The sequence below is a fragment of the Benincasa hispida genome, chromosome 12 (assembly GCF_027475165.1).
Source record: "Benincasa hispida cultivar pf3 chromosome 12, pf3_genome.v1.1, whole genome shotgun sequence".
Taxonomy (NCBI): Eukaryota; Viridiplantae; Streptophyta; class Magnoliopsida; order Cucurbitales; family Cucurbitaceae; genus Benincasa; species Benincasa hispida.
In genome coordinates, this window is record NC_143489.1 from 18,891,357 (window position 1) to 18,918,469 (window position 27,113).

The 27,113-nt window shown below is 37.0% G+C and overlaps 1 protein-coding gene and 1 pseudogene across 4 annotated transcripts; both read right to left on the reverse strand.

The window, feature by feature from the left end:
* On the reverse strand, window positions 1-26,897 carry YAK1 (YAK1-like protein 1). 4 transcript variants are annotated; one of them, XM_039051009.2, is made up of 18 exons: window positions 25,995-26,897; window positions 17,355-17,554; window positions 15,987-16,140; window positions 10,948-11,057; window positions 10,794-10,863; window positions 10,615-10,697; window positions 10,432-10,510; window positions 10,316-10,356; window positions 6,810-6,932; window positions 5,474-5,621; window positions 5,095-5,209; window positions 4,937-5,019; window positions 4,749-4,823; window positions 4,120-4,197; window positions 3,209-4,005; window positions 1,303-1,452; window positions 349-650; window positions 1-242 (listed from the first exon to the last, which is right to left on the reverse strand). In XM_039051009.2, the coding sequence occupies exons 1-18, from the start codon at window positions 26,199-26,201 to the stop codon at window positions 169-171; spliced, it is 2,889 nt and encodes a 962-aa protein (XP_038906937.1). In that variant the 5' UTR covers window positions 26,202-26,897; the 3' UTR covers window positions 1-168. The 4 variants fall into 4 exon arrangements, with proteins under 4 accessions (XP_038906937.1, XP_038906936.1, XP_090164342.1 ...); XM_039051008.2 differs by having other exon boundaries at window positions 10,432-10,513; window positions 25,995-26,833; XM_090308216.1 differs by lacking the exon at window positions 17,355-17,554 and having other exon boundaries at window positions 25,995-26,811.
* Window positions 13,457-14,078, reverse strand: LOC120092805 (large ribosomal subunit protein mL43-like; annotated as a pseudogene).
* Window positions 26,898-27,113: the final 216 nt, after the last annotated feature.

A 27,113-nucleotide genomic window follows, 5' to 3' on the forward strand; every position in this document is an offset into this window, starting at 1 on the left:
TGAAGAAGCATGGCCACAAATCATGCTACCAAGCAAACAATTAATGAACATAGTCTGAATGAAGAATTTTCTGGCAAGAGCCCACTAAGCAGGTGGAACTATTTCAAATACCAATACAATTTTCCTGCCAACTCTCTTGAGATGAAATGGTAAGCTGTTCATCAAATACTAGATCCTCCCATAGTCTTTTCTTCCACGAGATGCTGGAGGAATGCTTGTAACAGGCTGATTCGCTCTAAACCCTATGGAAGAATAAATATTATAAGCATTTCGAAATTTCGAAACAAGGATTTGATTAGAAAGTATATGTAAAAGGTTAAGGTTATATTCTCTTGAAAGCATATTTACCCCATGACATGCCACTGCTGAAAGATCCACTTCCGGGAGAACGAGGGCCTCCAGAATTATAGCTGGGAAGGGGTGGTTGGATCTTCACAGGGTTCCACTCGTAACCTCGAACGTTTGTGCTTCTCCCTTGATTGAACCGCTGAACAGGTTGCTGTCCCAATCGGCTTGGGGAATTGTGTGAACTATGAGGCATGAGATGGGAATGCTTTGATGAGGAACGAGCATATCCAGTGTGCAAATCTTGAGCTGAGGGCGGGCTACCCACCTCTACATGCGGAAATGCTTGGACAGGTCCAGTTTTTCTGAAATTGTAATGAAATGGAAAAGGTATAAAGGAATGAAAAATATGAAATCTCAAAGGTCGTTCTGTGTCGGAATCAAAATAGGAAAAGAAAATCATGCCACCTGGGAGAATTTACAACATATATTGAGTGGGGGAGTGATTTGATTATTCAATGGATCTACAAATCACAAAAGAAAGAATCTCCATTTTATCCTAAATATACAAACAAATAATCAAGGCGCATAATGTTTGATTCAAGAGGGGAACTAAATATACACGAGTATAACCAACTGGAATAGCTTGCAACAGGGAATGTAATACACAAGTATTAGTCACAAGATGATGCAAAACTTGAGAAAGAAGTCTCTAATTATTGAAAGAATCGACTGATTTAAGCTTAGGTACAAGTATTTAAGGCATAACAACCATGACTAACCCTTTACAGTTATACTTCACCAACTAATAGTAAACTAATAACGAACTAAAAACCTCTAATAGAAGGTGGAACCCTCAAAACAACGGCTGAAGCAGTACTAACTTAAAACGGCTGGATTTTACAAAATAGGGGAATGTCTAATAAAACCCCCACACTACATAATGTTTGATTCGAACAAAGTACCAAGTCAAAAATTAAGAATGTGTCAACAAGTAAACAAGCTCGTTATATCTACCTTTGTGAGGTTAAATTCAAACTAGCGCTCGGCATACTAAATCTTCCAATCCCAGTAGATGGATTTGATGAACCCACATGCATGTTGCTAAAATCAGTTGAAATGCTGCTGATATTTGATTCACCATCATCTTGGAGGAGTAGTTCATCACTGAAGGAACAGAAATCATACCACATTGAAATTTGACGGAAAAAACAAAAGATCTGCATCTTACAAGTACATTTTAGTGAGAAGAGGTATGGGAACTATACGAGGATACCATCAGTCTATAACTCAATTGAATAAACTTTATACAAATATAAAGAGATCATCAATCCACAACATAATAAATAATCCAAAAGAAATATGTATTAAGGTTGTAATAGAATAAACAATGAATAGCTTAAAAGCACAATCATTGATGGATTACAGATACATTTGCGATACATTTCATTATTTTCATTTTTTAGAATATATATCTATGTACTGATATATTTAGCCCTTCAAAATAGATTAAACATGTAAATTTAACATTTAAAAAACATGTGCTTCAATAAGAACTTGTAAAGTCAATCAAATTGAATGGTTTCTTTTTAAGGGTTGTAATTGCATCATTCACTTCGTGGAATTTTATTTGCGTAGGGCTGAACCATTGCAGTGTACGAGTGGACTCTCATAAATCAGCTTTTTTCTTATTATTTTCTAGTATGTGGGGGTGGAGATTTGAACTTCAACCTCAAAGAAAGAAAGAAGTAGATGGCATAGACCCAGACCCATCTTTATGTTGGTTTTTCCTAGATACTTATTTGTAAATGGTTTGCAAGTCTAGGTTAAAAATTAGTCAGCTTCGTGGTAACTTTCATCTTTCTGACTTGCAGAACCCTTTGCAGCAGTTGGTTTGCTGGTTGTCTAGTAGTTATCTTTGGCTGCTTGGAAGTATTTCTCTTCTGTTGGTTCTTAAGGTTGTTGGGAGTTCTCTTTGGCAGTTGCGGTTCTTTATTGGAGGCTGCTGTTGTGGCCGGTTTTTTTCTAGTTTATATTTGGCTATTGTTTTTTCTTCTCTCCCTTTGGGAGGTTGTGTCCGAGAACTTTTTGTATTTTTTGTTTCTTGTTTTTTTTTTTAAAAAATGTTTGCAAACCCAACGTCTAAAGGAGTTTTTTCAACTTCTCACCATTTTTCTCTTTTCGGAGGGATGTATAACATATCCAAACTGTCCAAAATTCAAAAAAGTTTAAAAGCCAGGACATTTTTTCTGCACATGGGACACGTGTCCAGCATATGACTTACACACTTCGTTTGTATAGAATGTCCACATTTCCTGGCTGATAGCTGATATAATAAATTCAATAAAACAAATACACATGAAATAATTAAAATGAAATCCATAATAAAAACAAGAATCAAGTTTTATGGTTAGCTGGTAACAGTGGATTTTTAAAACAACACACTCCAGAACCAACTAGCTTTTTAATTACCTTTGTCTGGACAATATGGCATTTAAAATAAAGAGCAAAAAACTTGATTTGATCATGGAGTCACAGATTCTTTTAATGGTATTATAACACGTGAGGATAAATGCCCGGTTAAAATTGGTGATTCAGATACAGTATTTGGTAAGTAGTTTACATCATACACACTAGTTCAGAAGAATGGCACCACACTATAAAAGTAATAAGCCTATTTTCCTTTTCCTTCTACATTTTGAAAATATTTTCTGCTAAACCAAACAAGTTGATGAAAAGAATCAATATTCAATTAGCTAGGACTCGAAATCTATCTATCAAGCTCCCTGCTTGGTGTTTTTTTTTTTTTTTTCTTTTTTTAAAAAATATGAAACCGAAAACACTTCATTAAAAAAAAAAAACAAAAGAAAAGCATTACAACCTGAAGGGAAAAAGGGAACCATAATTGCAAAAGTTGACTAACCTATAATTGGGATCCCAGTCTCCAGGATCAGGCAATTCAGACTTATTACGAGCCACATCTGTTGGTTGTGAAAATTGCATATTTGAACCAGGCAGATGAGATCCTGGCATACTCTGAATGGTAGGGTATCCCGCAGAGCTTCCACTACCTACTTGCTGCTGCTTCCAGCCTGTAGCACTGCTACTTGGTGGCAGATGAGATGGTGAGCAACCGTGTAAAGAGTTCCCATCTGCTTGACTGTAGCTTGTGCCTTCAGTAGATTGCCCTTGCCAGTGAGAAGATGAAGAACCATCATGAGTACCAGAGTAATCCCAAAATTTCCTTCTATTAAATTGACCAACTGTAGCCATTTTTCCCAGGGGCGACCCCTGACAACTACCCCTTGCAGGAGAAGTTGGCCCATAATGTCCAGGAGAGCCCACTGGAACTTGACCGTAACTGCTCGGTGGGGTAAACTGTGACGGACTCGTGCCTAGGGGCAGTGGCGCAAAGTTCCCAGTTGATGGGCTCACACCAATCCCATTACCATGGGATAATTGGAAAATCCTCTGCCGAGTATCTGGGCTACTTGCAAGCACTGATATTCTTCCCTGTGGATGCATATTCATTCCAGAGGGACCAACAGGTGAATAATATGCAAGCATACCATTGTCCCCGTAACTTCCATAGCTGTTTCCAAACCCAATACTTTCATTGTAGCTACCATGACTTCCAACGCTGCCATAACTGTTGGCATGGGCATATGGTACCATTTGAAAATGAGGGCTGCTCTGAAGAACTCTGTTCCTACCTACAATCTGAATGAAAGTATATATTTACTTCAGATCAGAAAAACTTCTAGTAAATCTTGCAAAAATGATGACCAATAATTTGAACGACCTCCAATTAGAGGGAAAAAAAAAGGGACTCACATTGGGAGAGAGACCAGCTGCAAACCAATGCCCTCCACCCGGATGATGGTCATCCACCTTTATGTTTTGTGAAACAGGCTATGGAAAGGGAAAAAAATTGTATGATTGTTATATCCAAAATCGCTAATAAATTGGGAATGCAAAATAGAAAGTAAACCCACAAGATAAAATAAGCTAATGAAGGGGGAAATCCTAGAATGTTGTATATGTACAACAGTGAACAAAAAATCTTAGTAGATGAATTACACGAGACAACCTACTTGGCATGCATATTGAGGTGACAGAAGAAAAAAAGTGTGCCAGTAATTCTATGGATCACAAGATGAGGTGCTTATGGAAACATTTTTATTGACTGAATGGAAACACCAAGATACTGCATTCCACCAAACAGTTGTCATAAGTCATGCAGATACTCTCACAGTGAAAGTAACTGTTCCAATTAGTTGTCATTAATCAGGTTACGATTCTCCTTTGTGCTCTAACAATGAAAAAAGTTTTACGCAGCCAATGAACTTCATAATTAAGATCACATATTTACAAGTCAATAACATCAAAATGGTTTGAGACTTTGCAGTTTTAAAATGAATTTAAAAGTTCCATAACCGTACTAATGTTTGACATCAACTTACCAAACGCCTGGTCTCTGGTGGAGGCGTGTATGGGCATGTGAAAGGCTCTCCTGTCACAAAAGGGTGTTTGGAGGCCTGCATGCACACATGGATTCAATATCCAAGTTTCTATTGCTTCTTAGTTATAAAATATGCTATTCAGGTAAATAAAAAAATTAAGTAAACTCTTATGAGGGAAACATCAATACCTGGAAAGGTGACCACCTTTTCGCAGGATCAAACTCCACAAGGCCCTTTAGGAAATCAATTAAGGCCAATCGTATTTGACTCTCTGTTAATAAATTACATTGTCCCGGTTAGAAGTTCCTAAGACAGAGGTTTGGACCCAAGGCACAAAAAGGCTTACCTTTCCTAATATCTTCCTCAGCCAAGTTTTTTCTATAAGGGTAGTTATTCACAATTGCCTCAAGGTCCATTCGATTGAAATACTCTTTTCCAATTGAAGGCTTTTTCATCTCTCTCTGAAAATAAACAAGCAACACTTGCACAGTTGGATACAAGTATTGGAGTGGAAATCAACTTAAACAAGTAGGGAATCAGCATCCAAGAACAATTAACCAATTTAGATAAGGAATCAGAGCATCTACATTACTAGGCATCATCGAGAAAAGATTGGTCAGACAGAAAAATAAGAAATGTCTAGCAAGAGCATCTCTGGTACTCGATATATTTTCTTGGCAATAGTTGAATTTATTGGAATGACAGAGAAATAAATGTACACTTACAGCTTCATATTCATCTGCTTTTAATGCTTGAAACAAGCTTCGGCCACTTGCATAAATTTCACCGTTTTCATTATGGAAACCTCCAATAAACTTAAAGAATTTGCTAGTATGTTTTGCCTCCTTCAGAACATAATCCGGAGGCTGTCCCCTGTTAATTATAAAACATGCATGACAGGAAAGTCAGAATCGTTGCATATATAAAAAAAATGTTTTTACAAATAAATATAAAACTAATTTACGGTTTAATCAAATAAAAAACCTCGTAAGGTGAAAAACCGATATTATAATTGAATAAATTAATTCAAAAAAAATCAGAACAAATAATGCGACCTTTTTCTGAAATTTGAGGGACGAATAAAAGAAGCCGAACTGGCATAAATTATAAAGAAAAATGAGGAATCAAGTCAAACCCCTTGATAATGTTAACTGAATGCCACTGAACCAATTAGCAACAGTTTAATCGATTCGGTCTACCGGCTTGCTAAAAAATCCCAGGCATGAGCCGTGTGGGTCTCAAAGGCAGCCTGGGCATTGTTCACTTCACATTATTGGGCCCTAAGAGGCCTAGGCCCTAGAGTGAGTTAACTTACTAGGGAATGCACGTGTACGTAAATATCTCAAAACAAATTGTATGCATTTCACATGGATTGAGCAAGCAAATTGGAGTCTCTCAATGGGACATTCTAGCCAATGGGACTGCCTATACTATTTGAGAATATATTCAATTTTTAATGTAAATATATATCCGGTCAGCTCGGTTATATCCAGTCGAGTCATTTCTAAACCAGAACTGACCAATTATAATGTGGAAGCCTTAATTGTCAACCCCATCGGACTGCAACCGAACCGATGGCAGTTTCAATTGGTTTAAACAAAATTTTCAGTTTCCCTTGAACCCCTAATTCTCACGTGTAGATTTCTTTAAATGCAAGATTAACCAAATATCCTGAGCAGTGAATGCTCCTGTTAGAATTCTAAATTGATGATTTTGGTGGCTGATAGACTTGCCTCACTTGACAAGGATATAAACTTTGGCTTCTGAATGATAAAAAGATTCTTTCCCTCCTACGTCCATATTTCAATTTTCAAAACATTTACCAACAGAAAACGGTAATTTTTATGAAGTTTGTAAGTGAATTTGAAAAGGCAAATACCCCCAAGAAAATCAAGGTTTTCCATGGTCACTGATTTTTAGCATTAGTATTGTTTTTCTGTTATATATTTCTCCATTTCTCCCAGATTAAGATGGATTTTTTCAAGCCCTTTCAGGTTTTGTTCAGTTTATTCTATGGATAAATTTTTTTCTTCTGTAAAAGAATATTTGGACAAGACTTACCCAAGAATGTCAATCATCCGCCTCAATAAATCAAATTCTGAAGCCCCTGGAAATAATGGCAGTCCAAGAAACAACTCAGCAACTATGCAACCAAAGGACCACATATCAATAGCTGTAGTGTATCTGAACAAATGGTTAAGGGTAACATCTGAAATCGTAAGAAACTAGGAAGAAATAGATATACACATTATATTACTTTAAAGGTTAAATTACAAATTACTTTAAAGGTTATCTTTGATTTCATTTAAGATTCACAAAACTACTAAATACAAAATCGAAAGATTAAGGTTCCATTGGACATAAAATTTTAGTTTATATATATATTTTGGCACCGTTGCTAGGGATAAAAAAAATTTAAATTTATATCTCACAGATCAATCATTTTTTAAATTTTCTGCATTTGTTAGAGATCTATTCAACACAAAATTGAAAGTTGATAAACCCAATAGACTACGCTTTTGAAAGTTCAAGGACTAAAGAGACACAAGCTTCTGAGTTCTGGGACTAAACTAGTAACTTAATCTAATTGGCATAAAAAACACTCAGGGAGGGTTACAATTATTTGGGTGTTAAGAAACCCACAAAAATCAATAAAGTGCCTACATAACATTGCTCCATGATAAGAAGAAAAGAGACAAACATGGGAAATGGAAACAACATGACATGGATATGGCTACACATTAAGTAGGGCACATGCACATTGGGGAATTGGGACACTTTTTTTTAAGCGCATACAGAAATTTATTGCTTCAAAGACTTCAAAATGGATAAAAAATGTAACTTGTACATAAAGAAACAAAATGTAGTTCACTAAGAATAATAAAGTCTAAATAAAAAAGTGTTTGGTTGTTCAACTCTCCGTGATTGGTCAATAATTCCAAAGTAGCTCCGATTTATCCTCAAGAATCAAAGTAGAAGTTGATTTATTGTTTCCAGTTGAAGAAGCGGCCACCTTATCCAATATAAATATCAAACAAGAAGATACTACACAAAGTTGTTCACAGCTGTGGAGTTCATAAATCATTAACATAGTAATAACTTTATTTAAAACTTTAAAAAAAAAATTATTAGAAAAGTCATTAAGAAGAAAGAACCGAGGAGGCTGTGGGATTGAAGATAAGTGTATCGGAGGATAATGGTATTGGGGAAATTCCCAGTAAGAAGACAAGTTCCTCTCAAAATACGAACCTACTAAACACCCAAGGCCACTACTTGATTTTCTTCCTGCTTCTCTTTCTGCTCACATTCACTTCCTCCCTCCCTGCACGATTTCAACCTAAGCTCCACTGCACAATTTCAACCGAACAGTCGATTGAAGATCAAGGCAGGGTTCTTGTGACAAAGGTCTTAAAAAAGGAAAATTAGCACAATTGAAGGTAACCAGCCAACAAGTACTAGGTAGTATAGTAGAAAGAGTCAAAGACCTATTAGAGCTGTGAAAGTCTCCATTTTATTAAATTAAGAAAGACAGGCTTTGTAGTGACAAGGATGCCTCTTTTTATTCAGCCAACATGTTCTTCATCTTCTTTGTGGTTCTTCCTTGGCTCCAAACATCAGCATTCTATGAGTTAATGTGGTTAGGGCCATCCTTTCATAACTTTGGTTGGCACATAACGAAAAGAACTTTATGAACAAACAACTTTTCGAATTGCTCCATTTTAAATCCATTTGTCTAAAGGCTTCATCCTAGTGTTCTCTTTCAAAGACTTGGGTGTCCCTCTACTTAAGAGCAAACCTCTAAATGGCTTCGTCCCTCATTGCTTCCTCAACCTAATATAAATACAGTTTTAATGAAAACATTTTGAGGGTGGATGAGGAAACAAAAAGGTCATCCAGAGAGTTGACAAATAAAGCAACCAGCTCTTTTTCTACAACAAATTTCAAATGGAGAAGAGCTATTTCTTTCCAGATTTTGATTGTGCCGCTTCCTTACCTCCCATCCTGATCAACAGAGTAGAACTAGCTCTAGTAGCCACCTTTCTATTAAAAAAATAATAATAAAAAACAAATAAGAGACAACTTTTCATTGATGCATGAACTGTTCAAGGAAACAACCTTCTAGAGGGAGAATAAAAGAACAGAAAACAATCAAAACAGTCACCCAACAGGAAAGAAAGGTCGAAACAGAAACCACCGGGAAAGACTGCCTTAAGGATCCCTACAAAACAAAAAGAATAACTAACAAAAAATAGCCTAACCTGAGAACTAAAAACAAAGAACCAAAGAAAATTGTCCACAAAACTAAAAGATCCAACAATGAGCTACTCCCAAACAGTCGAAGCCAAACCAGACAAAAAGAAACAATCCAGCCACTCCAAAAAGCTTCAAGCAATCCAAAGGGAAGAAGGGAAAGAAAGGCAGGTGCAATAGCGGCAGAACTGATGATACAACCATCAACCATAAAACCAAAGACGAACCAGGGTAACAAAGCAACTTGATTAAATGGAGAAACAAAACGTCTTGAAGAACGACCAAACCCTTAGAAGAATGCTATCAATAACTCTGCAGGATGACAATCAAACCAGAAAAAAAACATTCCCAAAATGCCAACTTAATAACAAATCCACCTGAAAATCTGAAAGTAGCAGAAAACAGTCCATCAATTCATAGAAAAATCCTTGATAATCCTCTTCTTAGGACTCAGTATCAACAAACAGCAGCTCCCAAAAATAATCCACAAAATTCTGAAGAGAATTGTTTCCCACAGAGGCTAAAGCTTAACCCAGGTGTAATCTACAAGCTTCAACAATGGAGGAAAGATGGGATGAGATTTCAAGAGGAGGTAAGGGAGAAAAACATATATCCTTTCTCATTTCATCCCTCTGAAACAAACTTTCAAGGGCATCCCCATAATGCTCATCAGAAGGTAAAAGCTCATTCTCAGGGGCTTCAATAAAAGTATCTAACTCTTCACTACTCACACTAGCAAGTGGGACATCATCTGAAACACTAGCCAACCATACGTGGAAATTAATTTCAGGCCAATTTGCACTCACCTCGGCTATTTCCATGGGACAAATGCTTTAGCTCTACTACATTGGCCCTTTTTCTATAAGAAAGGGGGAGAAATATATATGGGTGAACCCAATAGCAGATGTTTTCTGAAACTATTTTTGTTCAGAAATGAATTTACAACCTACACCAAATACTTTCTAGGTTTTGAAACATTTCCAAATAAAATTTAATTCTCCTTCGTTGTAATGCTTTCAAACTCGTAATAGTTTTTCAGTCACATTTGGACCCTTGGAATAGGTACACATCAAAATTACCCCATTCACAGAAACTAAACCAAATATGTTTCTTCATTTTGATTTTGTTTTTGCTCACGTCTACTTACTTTTTGTCATGATATTTTGAGCATTAGTCTTTTTGTTATGAAAATCTTGTCTCCTTCAAAAAAAGTTGTAGATAAGATATAGTTTTTTCATATATTAAATGTTTTCAATTTTTTAGTTTGGACACTCGTGAAATTGTATGTGACACAAGAACTCCATTCAAAAGGATACTGATACCCAAGCAGGACTTCTGGAGATCTGTAGTAGCGGCTCTGCACAAGGGGAAGAAGTATAAGAAAAAGAGATAATCTTCAGAATGCTAGGATGAAATGGAGATTAGGAATTACCTGAATGTAAGAATAAACAGTGCGGTCTTCCATGCAAGCTGATCCGAAGTCTATTATCTTAATTTCTGCCGGCTTCGCACTGCTGTTTCCACCAGTGAAAAATAAACAAACACCCGCAGCCTTGTGCAAACATTCAAAGAAAAAAATTTAAGGGGAAAACAAAACTTTATCTCCACAACTTACCTCGTGCATAAAAGAATATTTTCTGGCTTTAAATCACAATGAATAATGCCAGCATCTTTTAACAGAGCGAGCCCACATAAGATCTTCTCCAATATAAACCAGACAAAAGGTAAGATAGATGCAATGGAGTGCATATGATGGTTCATTTGAAAATTCTAACCCTAAAAGAATTGGTGTACCTGTTTGGACAGCATTTGAACAATGCTCAATGACAATCCCCTAAAATGATTGATCTTGATAAGCTCATACCTAAAGCATAGACAGAATTTGTAATCCAAATATATATTTTAAATCACAATTTCCAGATAGTAAGAACAATCGTTAGTGACTTACAAATTTGTATCAAGCAGCTCAAAGCAAATGCACAGATGACGTTGATATACAAAGTAATCATAAATACGGACAATATGATGTTTGTCCTCAGGATCATACTTCTGATTTAACTGCAAGGAAACCCAATACAGCAAAATTATTCATAAATTTCAAAAATAAAATGGAAGAACAAAGAAAAAAGCATGTGATACAGTGAAAATAAAGACATGGAATCTGCGATAGACAGAATTGAACACAAATTTGAATGGAAAGAAGAAATCAGTGTAGTTAAGTTACTTAAAAAAATTTGGAGGGCCTTTTATCGGGTATTTGGGAAGAAAGGAACCAAGGAATCTTGGATGGAAAATCTATCTCACTCACATCCTCGTGGTGATTTCTATAGCTACAAGAAATTCTTCGAGTGAAAATATGAGAAATGGAGTTTAATCCCATTTATAGCATATGGCAGACCAATCAGTTCCCATAACTACAATTTAACTTTAATGCTTCAAGATTGAAAGATTTTGCTTCATTAGTTCTCTGAGTGGGGGCTTTCTCATCCCCCACCCCTAAGCCTTTTTTTTAATGAATAACCACATGTTTTCTCATCATCCCCTTGTTTTCTTTATATACTTTCCACCGTTTTCAAATAAAAATAAGAAAATCATCTTCGTTTCAGACCGTAAATTACAAAATTAGAAAAATACAATGTTAAGATCTATTAAAAATAGAATCCCACCCAGTGTCCATAAATGCAAACCACAAGGATCCTCGCTACCCCATCAGAATTAGCTATGTTGCGCACCCTCTGTCTTGTCTGGAACCAGAAGAATCTAGAGGAAGCCATGTCAAGAAATAAGGTAGAGGTAGTCATATCTACAACATTCCAGAACCCCATAGTCTGGTCTACCTGACCAAATCCCTTTTCTTTTCTTTTTTCTTTCTTTCTATTTTTTTTTTTTTTTTTTTTTTTAACTTTTTGACAATATGGGAGAGGGAGGACCAAACCTCTGACATCAAGATTGATAATACATTTTTTATATCAGTTGGGCTACGCTAATTTTTTACCAAATCCTAATATTGTTTCATCTTTCATATTGCTTTTATTTTCTTCAGCTAAGGATCTACAAGGTATGGTTCCGTTTATGTCCCTCCTACAGGATTCCATTTATGTCACTCTTCATTGTATCTCAATGGTATTCTTTTTTTTTTCTCAGTTTCTCTTATCCCCAGAAGGTTAATGTATTTCTTAGCACTAGTCTCTTTTCATTTTTCTCAATGAAAAATTTATCAATGGACTAATATTTGAGAAACTATATTTGTCGGTCTTTGTTGTGGTCTGAAGGATTAAGATTCCAAAGAAAATCAAGTTCTTTACTTGGTAAGTTTTGCATGGCCGAGTGAATACCTTAAATAGGCTTGCTAAAAAGATGACCTCGTTAATGGGTCCTTCCTACTATATTCTTTGTCAAAAGGCGAAGGAAGATCTAGATCATTTCTTTTGGGATTGTAAGTATGCAAGGGCTATGTAGAGTTGCTTCCTGCAGGACTTTGAGGTTGGATTGCTGGCCAGAGAGATATTGGTGCGATGATCAGGGAGTTCTTCCTCCATCCGCCTTCCAAAGAGAGGCTATTTTTTGTGGTTTGTTGGGGTTTGTGCTTTGTTATGGGATATTTGAGGGGAAAGGAACAATAGAGCGTTTAGAGGTAAGGATAGGGACCCCTGTGAGGTTTCATATGTCGCTTTGGGTTTCGGTTTCGAAGCTTTTTTGTAATTATTCTCTAGGTAACATCTTCCTTAGTTGGAATCTCTTTCTTTAGAAGGGTTGTTTTGGTGTGCTTGTTTTTTTGTATTCCCTCGTATCTTTCATTTTTTCTCAATGAAAGTTGTTGATTCTATCTCAAAAAAAAAAAAAATTGAGGAACTAAACATTTATTTTTCTCAAGGATTGTAGTGGCAACTTATTGGAGTTGTTAGCTATTTTACCTATTCCAAAAAATGGGACCCCTAAATTTTAGGGCCATTAACCAGATCCTACAAAAACATGGTGGCCTTATTTTACTAGATAATTCCCTCTTTTTCTCGCCCCCTCCCCACCCCCTTCCCCAGTCTCTCACTCATTCACTCACTTTGATTGGACCTTCTTCCTCTTCTTATTTGAGATTTTTCCTTCATACTATTTTCCTCTTCTTCAATTAATTGATTTACATTAGTGAAGAACTTTGTAGTGCTGCACTACAAAGCTCTTCACCGACGCAAATCAAATAAATAAGATCTTCAACATCCAGGATGAAGAGATTGATTTCTGGTAGTTGGACATAAACCCAGTTCCAATATTCAAATTCCATGGTAAAATCAAGCATGCAATCCACAAGGTAGACTGATTTTGATTTCCTTGTGGTGTTGTTTTCCCCTAACACATCGAATCAGAATCCTGTTCTGTTTCATATATTCCTCAAGATGAGCTCATGTTTCATGGAAAAACCTTTCTCCAGAGAGTGTTCAGAGCACTGGAACAATAACAAGCTCAAAAGTTACATAGTACTCATTACAAGCAACAAACTCAAGCTATTCTGTAAAGAAGTTTGGTTTCAACGTCTTATTATTGATGGAAAAAACAACCTCTCAACGAAATCAAGCTCTTTAGGAATAATTATCCATCCAAGCCTCAAAATCTTACATCAGTGTCCCAAGTACCTTGCACATTAGGATTTTTGGTTACATGTCTTGTCCTCAGTTTTACGACCTTTCGTCCTAGTGCATTCCTTAGTCTCATGGCACATAAATGTATTTCTTCCGGATCCATGTTCTTCACATATACCACCCGATTATTATTGCTTTTGTAGAAGCCCGTCAAGTGTGGGTGCTGGCCACGAATGAGCTCAGTAACTACTGCTTGCTGAGGATTTTTCTCCTTAAAAGCTGGCAATTGTGAGTCCATAAATGCCCTGATAACCCTGCTGCTTCTCCCCAATCACAATAGCTGACAACCAACTTCTTAAGCTGCCAAACACCTCACAAAGCCATCTATATTCTTGGGATCTCAAAAATGAGCGGCGGCGGCATGATCTCAATGACGGAGAGAGTAAGGGGCTGGAGGAGTGGCGCAAGAGACGGCGTCGGGCGAGGGATGGTTATAGGAGGAAGGCTGGAGGTGGTGGCTGAACGTGAAAGAGGGTTTTTTCTTTGTGGTGTTCAATAGCAATTTTTGGAGTCATCACCAATTCTTTATAGATAGGTACAATAGTTTTCTTCTCCCTTGTACAGGCCCACTTACCAGGATGATCAATATGGTCAAATGCTTAGAAACATTCGATTATTACTATAATCATAATTAGTGGATGCAACAACCTTACTCATTCAGGATGGAGACTCATTTGACTACTAGATCCACTGAAAACATTATTTCAATTCCTGTACTCTTCCACGGAGAACTCAACCTTGTCAGATAGAACAACAATGTTGATTACGGCAGATAATATAAACAGAAAGAATTCTATCCCCGATCACAGTTTGTTTGTGTATATGCGTGAGAGATGGAAGGAAAACATCTCTGGAGAAGTTCTACGATAACAACCAAAGACCCAAAGAATAAAGTTGGAAAGAAAAAAATCACGATTTTGTCTTGGTTGATCAATTCTATAACAATCAAGATTGGTGAAAAGTTCTTACATCAAATAGGAAAGGATATATTGGATGTACCCAAAAAAATATATTGAGATCTCGAAAATAGTTCTAACTAATTTGAAACAAAAGGAACTCCTTGTGACCTCCGGCAAGGTGTGTTATCGGCAACCCCCCACCAATTTTTGGGCAGGAAATTTCTTTTCTTTTCTTAGGAGAGAGAGATAGAGAGAGAGGGGAAGGAGGGGAAAAAAATCCTTAGACCCCAAAGTGCTCTTCTCTAAAGGCACATGAAACACCATCTCCAGTTTCGAAGAGGATTTCATTAAAATAATTAAAGTTCCATGGGATACAACTCTTCCACAAACTTTTGGGAGGATACTTGATCAGGGAAAGCCCCCTTCCCCTATCCTCTCCTATCACCTATGCTTTGGCTAATTGCAAATCTATCTCGACAAAAGAGACAGATTTCTTCCAGCAGTTCATAAAACTATGGCCTGTTTAGAAACCTGTCAGACGATGACCTTCAAGAAAATTTTCTTTTAACTGTCTTTTGGCTCCTACCTCTTGCAATGAAAAAGACCATTGGCATTGGAAAGAGGGCAATCAGCCGTTCACTCTAGCAAATCCTACTTTGATAGCCTAATTGGTAGAAGTAGCATGGATAATTTCTCTCTCTAACTCTCGAAAAGTCATTCCTTTGGGAACTTTCTCAGTGTATAAACACTCAAGACAATGTGCAGAGAAGAATCCTCACATCCCCAAGTTGGCAAATACTGTTATAGAAACATTCAGTTTCAAGCCATTTCTTACTGCTCATGCACATTTGTCTCCCAAATGTGGTCCCATTTATTGCTCTCTATTGAATGCAGATTTATTTTTTAAAAAAGGATATGAAACTTTTCAATAAGGGAATGACCTTCTAATGCTCAAAATACAAAGAAAGTAACAAACAAACAAAATAGGATGTCTCGGAACTAATGTAAAATTAAAACAAGGACAAAAATGCTAACAGTAACAAAGTATCAGAAAGAGAAAATGAAAGTTTCCCAGCTTCAAAAAAATATCTTGAATTGAAGAACCACCAAACAGCTCGATAAAGAATGAAGAAGCTTCCAGACGAGCTGAATCAAATCCATCATATTTAGAAAGATAAGAATTCTGAAAAACTCTTTAATTTCTTTCCAACCATAATTTAGACAGAAGAGCATTAACAGAGTTAATCCAAAGAAGATTTATCATTGTTTAAAGCTTACATGGGAAAGATTTTTTTTATCTGAATTATGGTTGGAAAGAAATCTTATTGTTCTTCCAAAATTTAGGTTTTAGATCACGAAAGAAAATAGCCTCACTGGTCCTCTGACTCATCTAAATAGCAACAAAAAGAAACGGAAATAACCATTATCAAAATAGAGATAAATGGAAACAAAGTTACCAATGACAAAATAGATACTTCCACCAGCGCTTGCTGATAATATGCAGGTTGGTTTTTTATGATCTTCACAGCTACAAAGCTGTTAGTTTCCGCAACCCAACATTTAGCAACCTGCCCAAAAGTCCCATGACCAAGTAGATCTTTGACAACATATCTGAAATAACCAATTAAACTAATCAAAAAACATAATCTATTCAATTGTATGTAGTATATGGATGAAAAACAATATATATATCTATATGGGTAAAAGGCATATGCCTAAGGGAAATTGAGTTCTTGACCCTAGTCACAAGGGTGAAATGCAAGCTTGGGTGAGACGAGAGAAAATACTCTCTCAAGCTGCTACGAAAATATAATAGTGTAGTATAAAGTTCAATAAAAGAAAATGAAATGGAAATTGAAATTCTAGCTTTCTGTGTTCTATGCAAAAGCAAAAACAAGCTGAAGCCAAAACTTTATGAAATGTCAATTTCATGAGAAGTTTGGTCAGTGGCATCAATCAACCATAAAGTCCCTCCTTACAAAAGAGCGAAAAATCTTTTCCCATGCTTTTCTATGATTTTGCAAACTCTACCATTTCTCTCTATTGAAACTGCACACCTTTTACATTCAATCTTAACAGATAAAGACTTCAACATCATTTCCACTTCTCTTGAGCTTTGGAGCTTGATCGAAAGCATGGGGGAAGGCAGGGTGGGATGACCAGAAGAGAAGGGAGGCTGGGGGCACCATTTTTGAAGAGAGAGAACTCTATCACAATTGTTCTAGGAAACAGCACAATTTCCTTCATGTCTTGCAGTCCCTATTGCACGCCAAAGAGACTCTGAAAACCTCCCAAAAAGGGACCTAATCAACTAAACAAACTAGTAGCTTTGAAGAATATGGTCAAGGTCTTCTAACGCACCTCTGCAAAAGGACCCTCCCCCCACAACCTACATGGACATCCTTCAAAACCATAAGGACTTCTTGTCTTCCAATATTTATAATTGTTGGTATTGTTGTTTATATACCCTTTTTAGGTAATTTTAATAGAGAAGAAGAAACAAAATATAACTCCTTGATTATACAACCTATATACCCTAAATAACTTCTTGATGATAGTATCTTTGAACTCAATTTAAAGTTAAACATGATGATAGTTCTAAGAGTTCTAGTCGACGTATATGTTGTATCATGCTTTGAAGACCCCAAAAAAATCATGTTCAGATTTGTGCAACTAAAAGGACAGTAGAGGTATCAAATGTTGACTTCAACTAATGAAAGTTCAACACAGTCCCTGCAGATGCATAGTAGAAACATGTACTGAACAGGGTTCAATGAATGAGTGCAAAATAAGAATTGAAAATTTCATTCAGAAAACACACAAACCTCCGTTGTGTATCAAAATTGAGTAAAACAGAGTTCACTGCCAAGATAAGATCTGAGTTCACATTATCATAGCCATCATTGAGGACTCCAATTGATGGGCTCGTCAAAAATCTCTTCAGATTTAACTCTTCTGAATATTTAAACTCAGGATTGCATTTTCTGTATGTTTCAACTATGTCCTTGGTTAATCTAGCAACCAGCTGAACAATCAAAAGTTTTATGTCAGAACAATGGATTGTTATTACTCATTGAATCAGTATCAATCTTAAAATGACAAAATATAAATTATGCAGTCCTAGGATGGACGTCGTAGCAACGTAAACCACATCAAATCAAGGTCCAATATTGATGTAGTTCAAGTTTGCGATAAATTTTATTAAGAAAGTCATTTACCAAATGATCCATGGGGGCAATTTTTTTATATATGAGTAATCTAACTTTCACCGACAAAAAATGAATGAAGGGAAGGAAATTAAACTTAAAAAAATAAAAAATAAAAAAACCTCACAAAGAAGGAGCCGAACTACAAAATGTCCCTCCAATGCAATAACAATGAACGAGAGGTTAATTTTAGAAAATGTATCATCACCGAAGCGGCAAAGCCCAGAGAGAAGCATATAGAACCTAAGGACCACACATCACTAGAAAATCCCTCTTAACCCTAAATTCTATAATTCCTCTCACCCCCAAAGATCCCATACAATAGCACAAAGCCCTAGTCAGTCACAATTCCAGGTGGGTAAAAGACTAGAAGACCCAGACAGAACTTCTATACTTCTTTTCATTCCTTGGAAGTCCCTTTTTTCTTGGAAGAATTTTGTGAGGTTGTTTTTGGCTTTGACAGAAGTGAATCACCAGACTGGATAGCCTTACAATCATGTTCTATGACGACAACAAGGAGAATGTGAAGGAAGACTAACGGAAACCTTTATGTGAGTTCCACATTCAATTATAGACACTGCCATGATTATGAATGCGACTTATGTTTGTCTGATTTCCAAGATAAAAAGCTTTCAAAATTAAAGACTTCAGCCCTTAGGCCTATAAGTTTAGTAACTAGTTCGTATAAGATCATTGTGAAGATTTTAGCTGAGGTTATTTGGTGTAAACCAAAGACTGATTTTTGTTGGAAATGAAAACTCTCCCTCCAAGGGGGAGGTGATATCTATTTATAGGAAAAAGTTTATTACAAGCAGTTATCAGAACAACTAACAATCTGTCCAATTAATTATTAACCAGCTGTCTAACTAAACTTTAAAACAGAATGTAAACAACTAACAATTATCAGCTTTATAAAACTAGTTGTACATCATATTCCACTCCCCTAGGACTGGACTCGTCCTCGAGGACTTCTATTCTGCCAAGCAGAAGTCATCCAGAGCAAAGTATGGCTTCAGGTCTGCAATATTGAAGAGAGGGTTTATGTGTAAGTCATTTGGTAGTTCTATTCTGTAAGCATTTGATCCATATTTCTCTAGTACTTTGAATGGCCCCATTTGTCTGTCTTTCAACTTGTTGTAGGTTCCCGTAGGAAACCTTTTCTTTCAAGGATGGGTCATTACTAGATCTCCTATTTGGAATTCAACTACTCTTCGTGACTTGTCTCTTGCTTCTTTATATGATGAAGTACTTTTTTGCAAGTGATCAAGTACTTCTTTATGTAATTTCTCTATTCTTTCGGCCATATTTTCAGCTTCAATGCTGACATCCATACAAGTAAGTAGATTTGCAAGATCACATGCTAATCGAGGGGTTGAAGTATATACTATCTCGAATGGGCATTTTCCCGTTGATCTATTCTTCATATTGTTGAAAGTGAATTCAGCTTGTGCAAGGGACATATCCCACTGTTTTGGTCTTGAACCACTCAAGCATCAGATTGAATTTCCCAAAGTTCTATTAGCGACCTCTGTTTGGCCGTCAGTTTGAGGATGAGATGTGGTACTAAATTTTAGAGTAGTGTCGAACTTCTTCAATAAGATACGCCAAAAATGTCTAAGGAATTTCACATCTTTGTCGGAAACAATTGATTTGGGAACTCCATGAAGTCGGACTACCTCTTGGAAGAAGATGTTGGCTATATATACTGCATCATTCGTCTTCTTACAAGCAAGGAAGTGAGCCATTTTACTAAAACGGTCTACTATGACCATGACGGCATCAAATCCTTTTTGTGTTTTAGGTAATCCGAGCACAAAGTCAATGGATAAGTCTTCCCAAATAGTTGTAGGTATAGGCAAAGGATAGGCCAACATTTGAGCTAGTGCCTTTGGCTCTTTGGCAAATAGGACATCTTCTCACAAAATTATTCGTATCCTTTTGCATTTGTGGCCAATAGTATCGAGTTGATACTATTTCAAATGTTTTATTTTGGCCAAAGTGTCCAGCCAAGCCTCCAGCATGAGCTTCCTTTAGAAAGGCTTCTCGAAGAGAAGTATGAGGGATACAGAGTTGCTCTCCTTTAAATAGGAATCCATCCACAATGTGAAAGTCTTCGGTGGATAAAAAGTTAGTCATTTGTACCAAATTTCTGAAAAAACCTCATCTTCTTCATATAATTCTGTGAGGTGGGAAAAGGCCGTCACTTTTGTGGCTAAAACAGTAAGTAATAGGCCTTTTTGACTTAGGGCATCAGCAACTTTGTTCTCTTTGCCCGCTTGATGTTTGATGACGAAGTCAAACCTTTGTATGAATGATATCCACCGTGCATGCATTCTACTTATGTTCTTTTGAGTTTGCAAATATTTATGTGAGAAGTGATCGGTTAAAAGGAGAAATTCTTTGGAGAGTAAATAATGCTCCCACTCTTTAAGTGCTAACAAGAGCATATAATTCCTGCTCATATGTGCTCCAATTCTGCCTTGATTAACTGAGTTTCTCATTAAAATACTCAATAGGATGTCCTTGTTGTGATAGAATTCCCCCAATTCCCAATCCACATGTGTCAACAGCCACTTCGAAAGGAATTGAGAAGTTTGGAAATTTAAGAACAGGGCTGGAACTCAGCTTCTGTTTAATATCTTCAAAGCTGGTTTGCTGTTTTTCTCCACAAACAAAGCTGCCTTTTTTCAAACAATCACTTATAGGGGCTGCGTGAGGGCTGAAATTCTGGATGAATTTCCTATAAAAGGATGCCAAGCCGAGGAAAGCTTATACTTCTCTGACAGAGGAGGGAACAGGCCACTGAACAATAGCTTCAATCTTCCTTGGATCCATTTTTATTTGGCTTTGGCCGATTAGAAAACCAAGGAAAGAGATTTCTTTTACAAGGAAAAGGCACTTTTTATGATTGATGAATAATTCCCCTTCTATAAAGCTTGGAACAAGCTTCGAAGGTGTTGTAAGTGATCATCTATACTTTTGTTGTACACTAAAATGTCATCAAAATAGACCATAATAAATTTGTTTAAGAAGGTTGTAGTACCTGGTTCATGAGTCTCATAGACGTACTCGGCGCATTTGATAGTCCATACAGCATGACAATCCATTCAAACAACCCTTCATTGGTTTTGAAGGTCGTTTTCCACTCATCTCTCGACCTAATTCGAATCTAATGGTAACTACTCCTCAAGTCTACCTTGGAAAAGATCAATACTCCTCTAAGTTGATCAAGCAAATCACTAATTCGCAGTATGGAAAAGTGGTATTTCACAGTGATCCGGTTGATGACTCTACTATTGACACACATCCTCCAACTACCATCCTTCTTAGGAGTTAAAAGAGCTAATACTGCACATGGGCTTAAGCTTGGCCGGATGTGACCCTTTTTAAGTAATTCTTCTATTTGTTGACAATATATCATATTCTTTAAGGCTCATTTGGTAATGAGGTAAATGTGGAAGAGTAGCTCCCAAAAGTAGATCAACTTGGAGCTGAATGTTTCGCATGAAAGGCAGTCCCTCGGGTTCTTTCATTAGCTGAGGGAATTCAGCAAATAGTTTTTGCACTTCCCTTGGAACTTCTTCGGTTTGTGCTTTTATGGACCTTTAAACGACAACAAGTCCTAGGATATCAATCTCCCTTTCTTTCAAGAATGTTTTGCCACTTAAAGTGGTAAACAAATGCTTGTTGTCCCCTTTCTTTTCTTTCACTCCATCTTCGAGTTTCTTGTTCAAAGGGAGTAATACCACCTTTTTATCCATCCACTGGAATTCGTATGTGTTTTCTCTCCTTTTGTGCAAGACTCGGGTGTCATATTGCCACAACCTCCTTAGGAGTATATGACAAACATCCATCTCCATTACATCGCAAACTATTTGATCTTTACATCCACTCCTAATTGAAAGTGGAGCGGTGCAAATTTCAGCTACTTGGGCTTCACCTCCTTTCTTTACCCACCCAATCTTGTAAGGACTAGGATGAGCCTCCACCTTGAGGTTTAGAGTAGCCACTAGCTTTTTCGAAACAAATTTCGGTACTCCCACTATCAATAATCACGTTGCACACCTTCCCGTTGATAGTGCATCTAGTTTTGAAAAGACAATGTCTTTGTTCATTGCTGTCTCCCTTTGGGGTGATTAAGACCCTTTGTAGAACACAGAAAACCCTATATCCTTCGTCCATTTCAATAAATTCTGCTTCACCTTCACTGTTTTCACTACCCTCAAACACATTTTCTTCATCTTCTAAGTAGGCAACAGTCTTGCACTGGGGACATGAATTGGAAAGGTGGCCAGCTTGGCCACAATGAAAGCACTTGCCCAAGGAAGGTCGGTTATAAGGATTCTGCTTCTTCCCCCTATTTACAGCTTTGTCTTTTGTTCCTCAGCCCCTTCTTGGGCCTCTTTATCCTTCCCTTTAGCTAAGGAAGGTGGGTGTGACTGGTTTACTGCATTATTCACAGCAGTGGGCTTCTTACTCATAGATGCTTTCCAAGGTCCCCTTCTTGATAAGTTCTTGGACCGAATTTCATTCATTTCCTCCATAGTTTCAACAAAAGAAATGGCTTCGGATAAAAGATGAAAAGGTTGTAATTTTACATTATCTTTGATGTCCATGCGAAGGCCACCAACAAACCTTGCAATGAGGTGTTGCTCGTTCTCCATAAAATTAGTCCTAGCCTAGCTCCCAGCTGATGGAACTCCTCAATGTATTCAGCAACTGACCGAGGGCCTTGTCTGCAATTTTAGTATTGGCTGTAAAGAGCTTGTTCATAGTTATGGGGGAGAAAGCGTTCTTTCATCAACCGCTTCATCTTCTCCCACGACCAAATGGGTCTCTTGCCCAATTATTACTGATTAACCTCCATTTGATCCCACCAAGCTGATGCGTCGGCCTTCAATTTCAGTGCCACAAGTTGGACCTTCTTGTTTCTGGGTGTATTCGTGTATGCAAAGAAGTGTTCTGTGTTCTTCAACCAATCCAAGAAAGTCTCTATGTCCCGCCTAGTTGGTAAATCAATTTTCTTCTTTTAGTCGTGAGGTCACCTCTAACATCATTATCTATCTCCTCTTCCCCTTCTTGGAAGAAGAAACTCCTCTTTTTGGTCATCTTCACTTGAAGAGTCTGAATCTTGATATTCTTGGTACCTTTCTTGAACAAAATATTGCCTTCTTGGGTTTTCTAGCTGCTGTCTTTGGACTCTTAAAGGTCTTTCTTGAAGATTTTCCATGAATCTTGGTCCTCTCATGCCATGCCTTCCCCTTCTTGCACCATGCCAATTGAAGGCTTGACCACCTTCATCATCTCGAGGTGGTGCTTCGACGAAATCTACCCTCCTCGAAAGTGCCACTATCAATTCTTGAATAGTGGTCAATGTTTCTTGAATTCCCTCCAATGAATCTTCGACGGACAGCAAACGTGACGTCGTGATTCTTGGAGAGAGGACGACCGTATCCTCCGCCTCTTGTACTTGCTATGGGTTATCTCCTTCTCTCGGGTGGAGGACTCTTCTTCCCACAATTTGCCCGGAATCTTGGAGCCGCTCTGATACCAATTTGGTATAAACCAAAGACTGATTTTTATTGGAAATGAAAACTCTCTCTCCAAGGGGGGAGGTGATATCTATTTATAGGAAAAGTTTATTACAAGCAGCTACCAAAACAACTAACAATTTGCCAACTAATTATTAACAAGCTGTCGAACTAAACTTTAAAATGGAAATTGTAAACAACTAACAATTATCAGCTTTATAAAACTAGTTGTACAACATTATTGGTGGATGTCTTTCATTCCAAAGGAAACTAAGTTGATTCTAAGGTCTTATGTTCAAAGACCCTCTCATAAGCATGTGAGAGTAAAAAGAAAACATATTGGAGAAGCTTAGGGGATGATTGGGGCAAGGGGTAGAATGGTGAACTTTAAGGAGTTGTGAAGTCTAGAGAGTTGTGAACTCCTAGAGCCCACAAAGTAAGGAGTTAATAAGGTATAAAATTGATGTTTTAAGTGGTGGGATCCACAAACTCCTTGAGTTCACAACTCTTACTATCCAACTCCTTGGACCAAACACCCTTTTAAGAGCTACTGGAAGTGCTTTGAAAAGTAGTTTTCTGTTTTTGAAATAAAGTTTTAGTGAAAACACGTTTGGAAGACTGTTTTTTAAAATAAAGTTCAAGTAAAATTGGTCTGATGTTACAACAATCACTCTCACTCAAAATTGGTCTGATGTTACAATGATCACTCTCACTCTGCTTTAGTCAATTCCACCTTGTGCTTTAGTTTAGAGAATTCAGTCTCATTGTAATCCAAATATCCTTCTTTTTGTTCATCCTCTTGGTCTCTTCGTTCTTGAAAACAACCTTCTCGAATCTTTTAAATGGTTGGACAAAAGGCTTCTTCACCTTTTTCAAAGAAGTCATGACACTCAAGATCCCTTCTTGGTCTCTCTATTCTCGACAATAACCCTCTTATGATCTTTTAACTGGTTGAACAAAATACTTCTCCTTTCTTAAGAAGTCATGAAACTCATGATCCCTTCTTCTCATTTCCTAACATCCTTTAAAATTTCATCTAGAAATTTTCTTTGAAAGTCCCGTAGCATTCATTGTCAAAACACAACTGTCCTCACTTTTAGGACCAAGTGAACCTCTGAAATTCTCGTCATTCCATTTTCTAATAATGTAATGATCTCTACACTCCAAACATGCTATTTCACGCTTTTTTTTCAACCAACTCGTACTCTCATCTTCATTTTGAACCACATCTTGCTGTTACTTCCTCCATGGCTTATGACTTCGAGGTCAACAGATAATGAAGCTTAACTAAAAGCCAATCCAGCAATTGCACTAAGGGGCCCTCTAAAAATTAAAATCTAAGCCCACAAAAAAGGGACCCTTTCCAAGAAGGAGCTCCAACTAGGAGATAAGCTACCTAAAGAAAATTACAAAAAGTTATCAAAATCGCAGCACAAAAAAAAGCATGAAACCTCACCAAGAACCAAATCTCACTAGGGTCCCTTTCCACACCCCTAAAACTCTATTGTTTCTCTCACCCCATAAATTCCATAACAACGCACACACCCCAACAAGCCATAAAAACAGTCCTTCTCCCAAAAAGGCGAATGGAGGAATTCTCTAATCATATCCCTGATATCCTTCTGCGAGCACATGAGAAGCCAAACTCTTAAAAGAAATGTAACCAAACAAACCTTGCGAACTCACAACTCCAAAGAAGGTGATCTAGGTCTTCCTCCACTAACAAACCAAAAGACTAAACTAATCAATAGATAAATTTTCTGCACAAGAGCTACTATACTCCATCATATGCCCTCCCCTCCACTATCACATAAGAGAAGAGACAAAAAGAATCGATAGACAAAGCAAGAGAATAAAAGAGAGCTCTATTTAAAATGATAGATTTTTTTCCACTTCAAAACAAAAGTCAAAGGAGATTACAAGAATGTGCGCCCGTATGATCCATACAATTCACTAGAACAGCTTAGTGGTCCACCTTTCAACTAAAATGAATGAATCCACAAGCTGTAACTCAGAATATTGACATTACTGGAGCTTCATTAAATATTTTCTACAGTACTATTAAAAAAAGGTCCAAACTAAAATCTATCTAGAACTCTAGAAAGTAAAGAGATAAATAAGAACTTTCTGTTCATCAAATTTATCTTCAAAGAATCTTTAATTCTTTGACACTTGATTTTCTTTTACACAATTTCTGTCTTTTGAAATGTGATAATCATCAGCAACTAAGACCCTTGGTATTTCTACAATTGTCAAAAGAGGTACATCATAAATATGGGGCTACTAGAAAATACGATCTTACTTGAACAGAAACTGTTCTATAGGTTGTACATCTGTCCTTGAGTTCTAAATATGCGGTAGTGCTCGGAAAAACAATTTACACATGACTAAAGTTTCTCCGAATGGCATATTCTTCTACAGACTACAACTACAAATGAGTGAATCAGTGAATCAACTAGGCTACAGAAAGAGATCAACCTACTACCCGCAGCCAGTAGTTCTATAGGTTTCTAAGGGAACGTATAATACTTCCTTTGCTGAGTGAGATGGACAAGTATTCCAAATCTAAAAGTTTCATTGAGAACAATAACGATAGATGTTTCTAACAGTGAGTAAAACATGCATAGAAAATTAAGGAACATGCTAAATGCAGCTAATTTAATAACAATCAGCATCATTGTGGCCAAAATGGAAAAGAACAGAAAGAAAGAAAAAGATAAGAACTTACGGGTATTCTGGCGGCAAAACGCGAATCTTGGGGTTTTGCAGCAGCATTCTCCCTGTGCAAATAAGGACTAAAACCGAGTTGTCTAGGATGCCACAGCGATCCTACAGCCGCCGATGTCGAAGCAGCCAGTGAGTCGCATTCGGCGCTCGAGTGTGCAGGTAGACGACGGTCAGCTTCATCACTGGTTCTAACTTCTTCTTTAGCCATAACCAAGGCCTGAAATCAAGCTCCAACCAAAGAATTGATATCGCCCAAATCCTCCATTGGAGCTAATCTTCACACATAAAAAGCAAAACCAAATACTAAACAAGAAAACAGAAATTCACTGTGGGCTTCAGTACTGGGTGGGTCGATTCTTGAATCCCCCCAATTGCATCTATCTATGGTTTCAGAGCCACTCCCAATTCAAGAAATCCGCCAACTGAATCCACTCCCATTCTGATTTTCTCTCTAATTCAATCTCAACAAGACGACAAAACCCTCCCAAGAATCCATGGGCAAACAAAAATCGATCAATCTGACATGGGCGTATCAGATTGACGATTATCTGAACATTGAATGAATCCTCCAAAACTTCGATCAAACAACAAGTCTTAAAATTTTACCCCCAAAACAAAATCTCAATAAAATCCTACCAAATGATATAACTTAACAATATAACAAAATCACAAAACCACGGAAGAAAATCCCACAACACCGATCGAGAGAGAAAAACGGGAAAAAAGGGAAAAAAAAAAAAAAAAAAAGTGTTTATGATATGCAAATAGCAAACTAGAGAGAGAAAGAGGGGAAAATGAATTTATGTCTATGGGACAATAATGAGTTTATGTTCATCCAATAGGGAAGTTTATATGTACCGTAGTGAATAAGAGTCCGCCACTATTATTCTTATTATTTTAACACGAGCGAAGAAAAACTAGTTTTTTTCTTTTATTTTTTTTCCTTTCTTTGGATTTTGCGTTTATGTGATTTTTCTTCGATTAGAATATTCGAACCACAAACTTCATACTCACTAACAACTTAGTATAGTAATTGAGTTTTGCGTATTTTTACCTTACATTTATTTGATTTAAAAAATAATATAGTACACCTTAGGTCTTAGTTCGTATTTATTTTCGA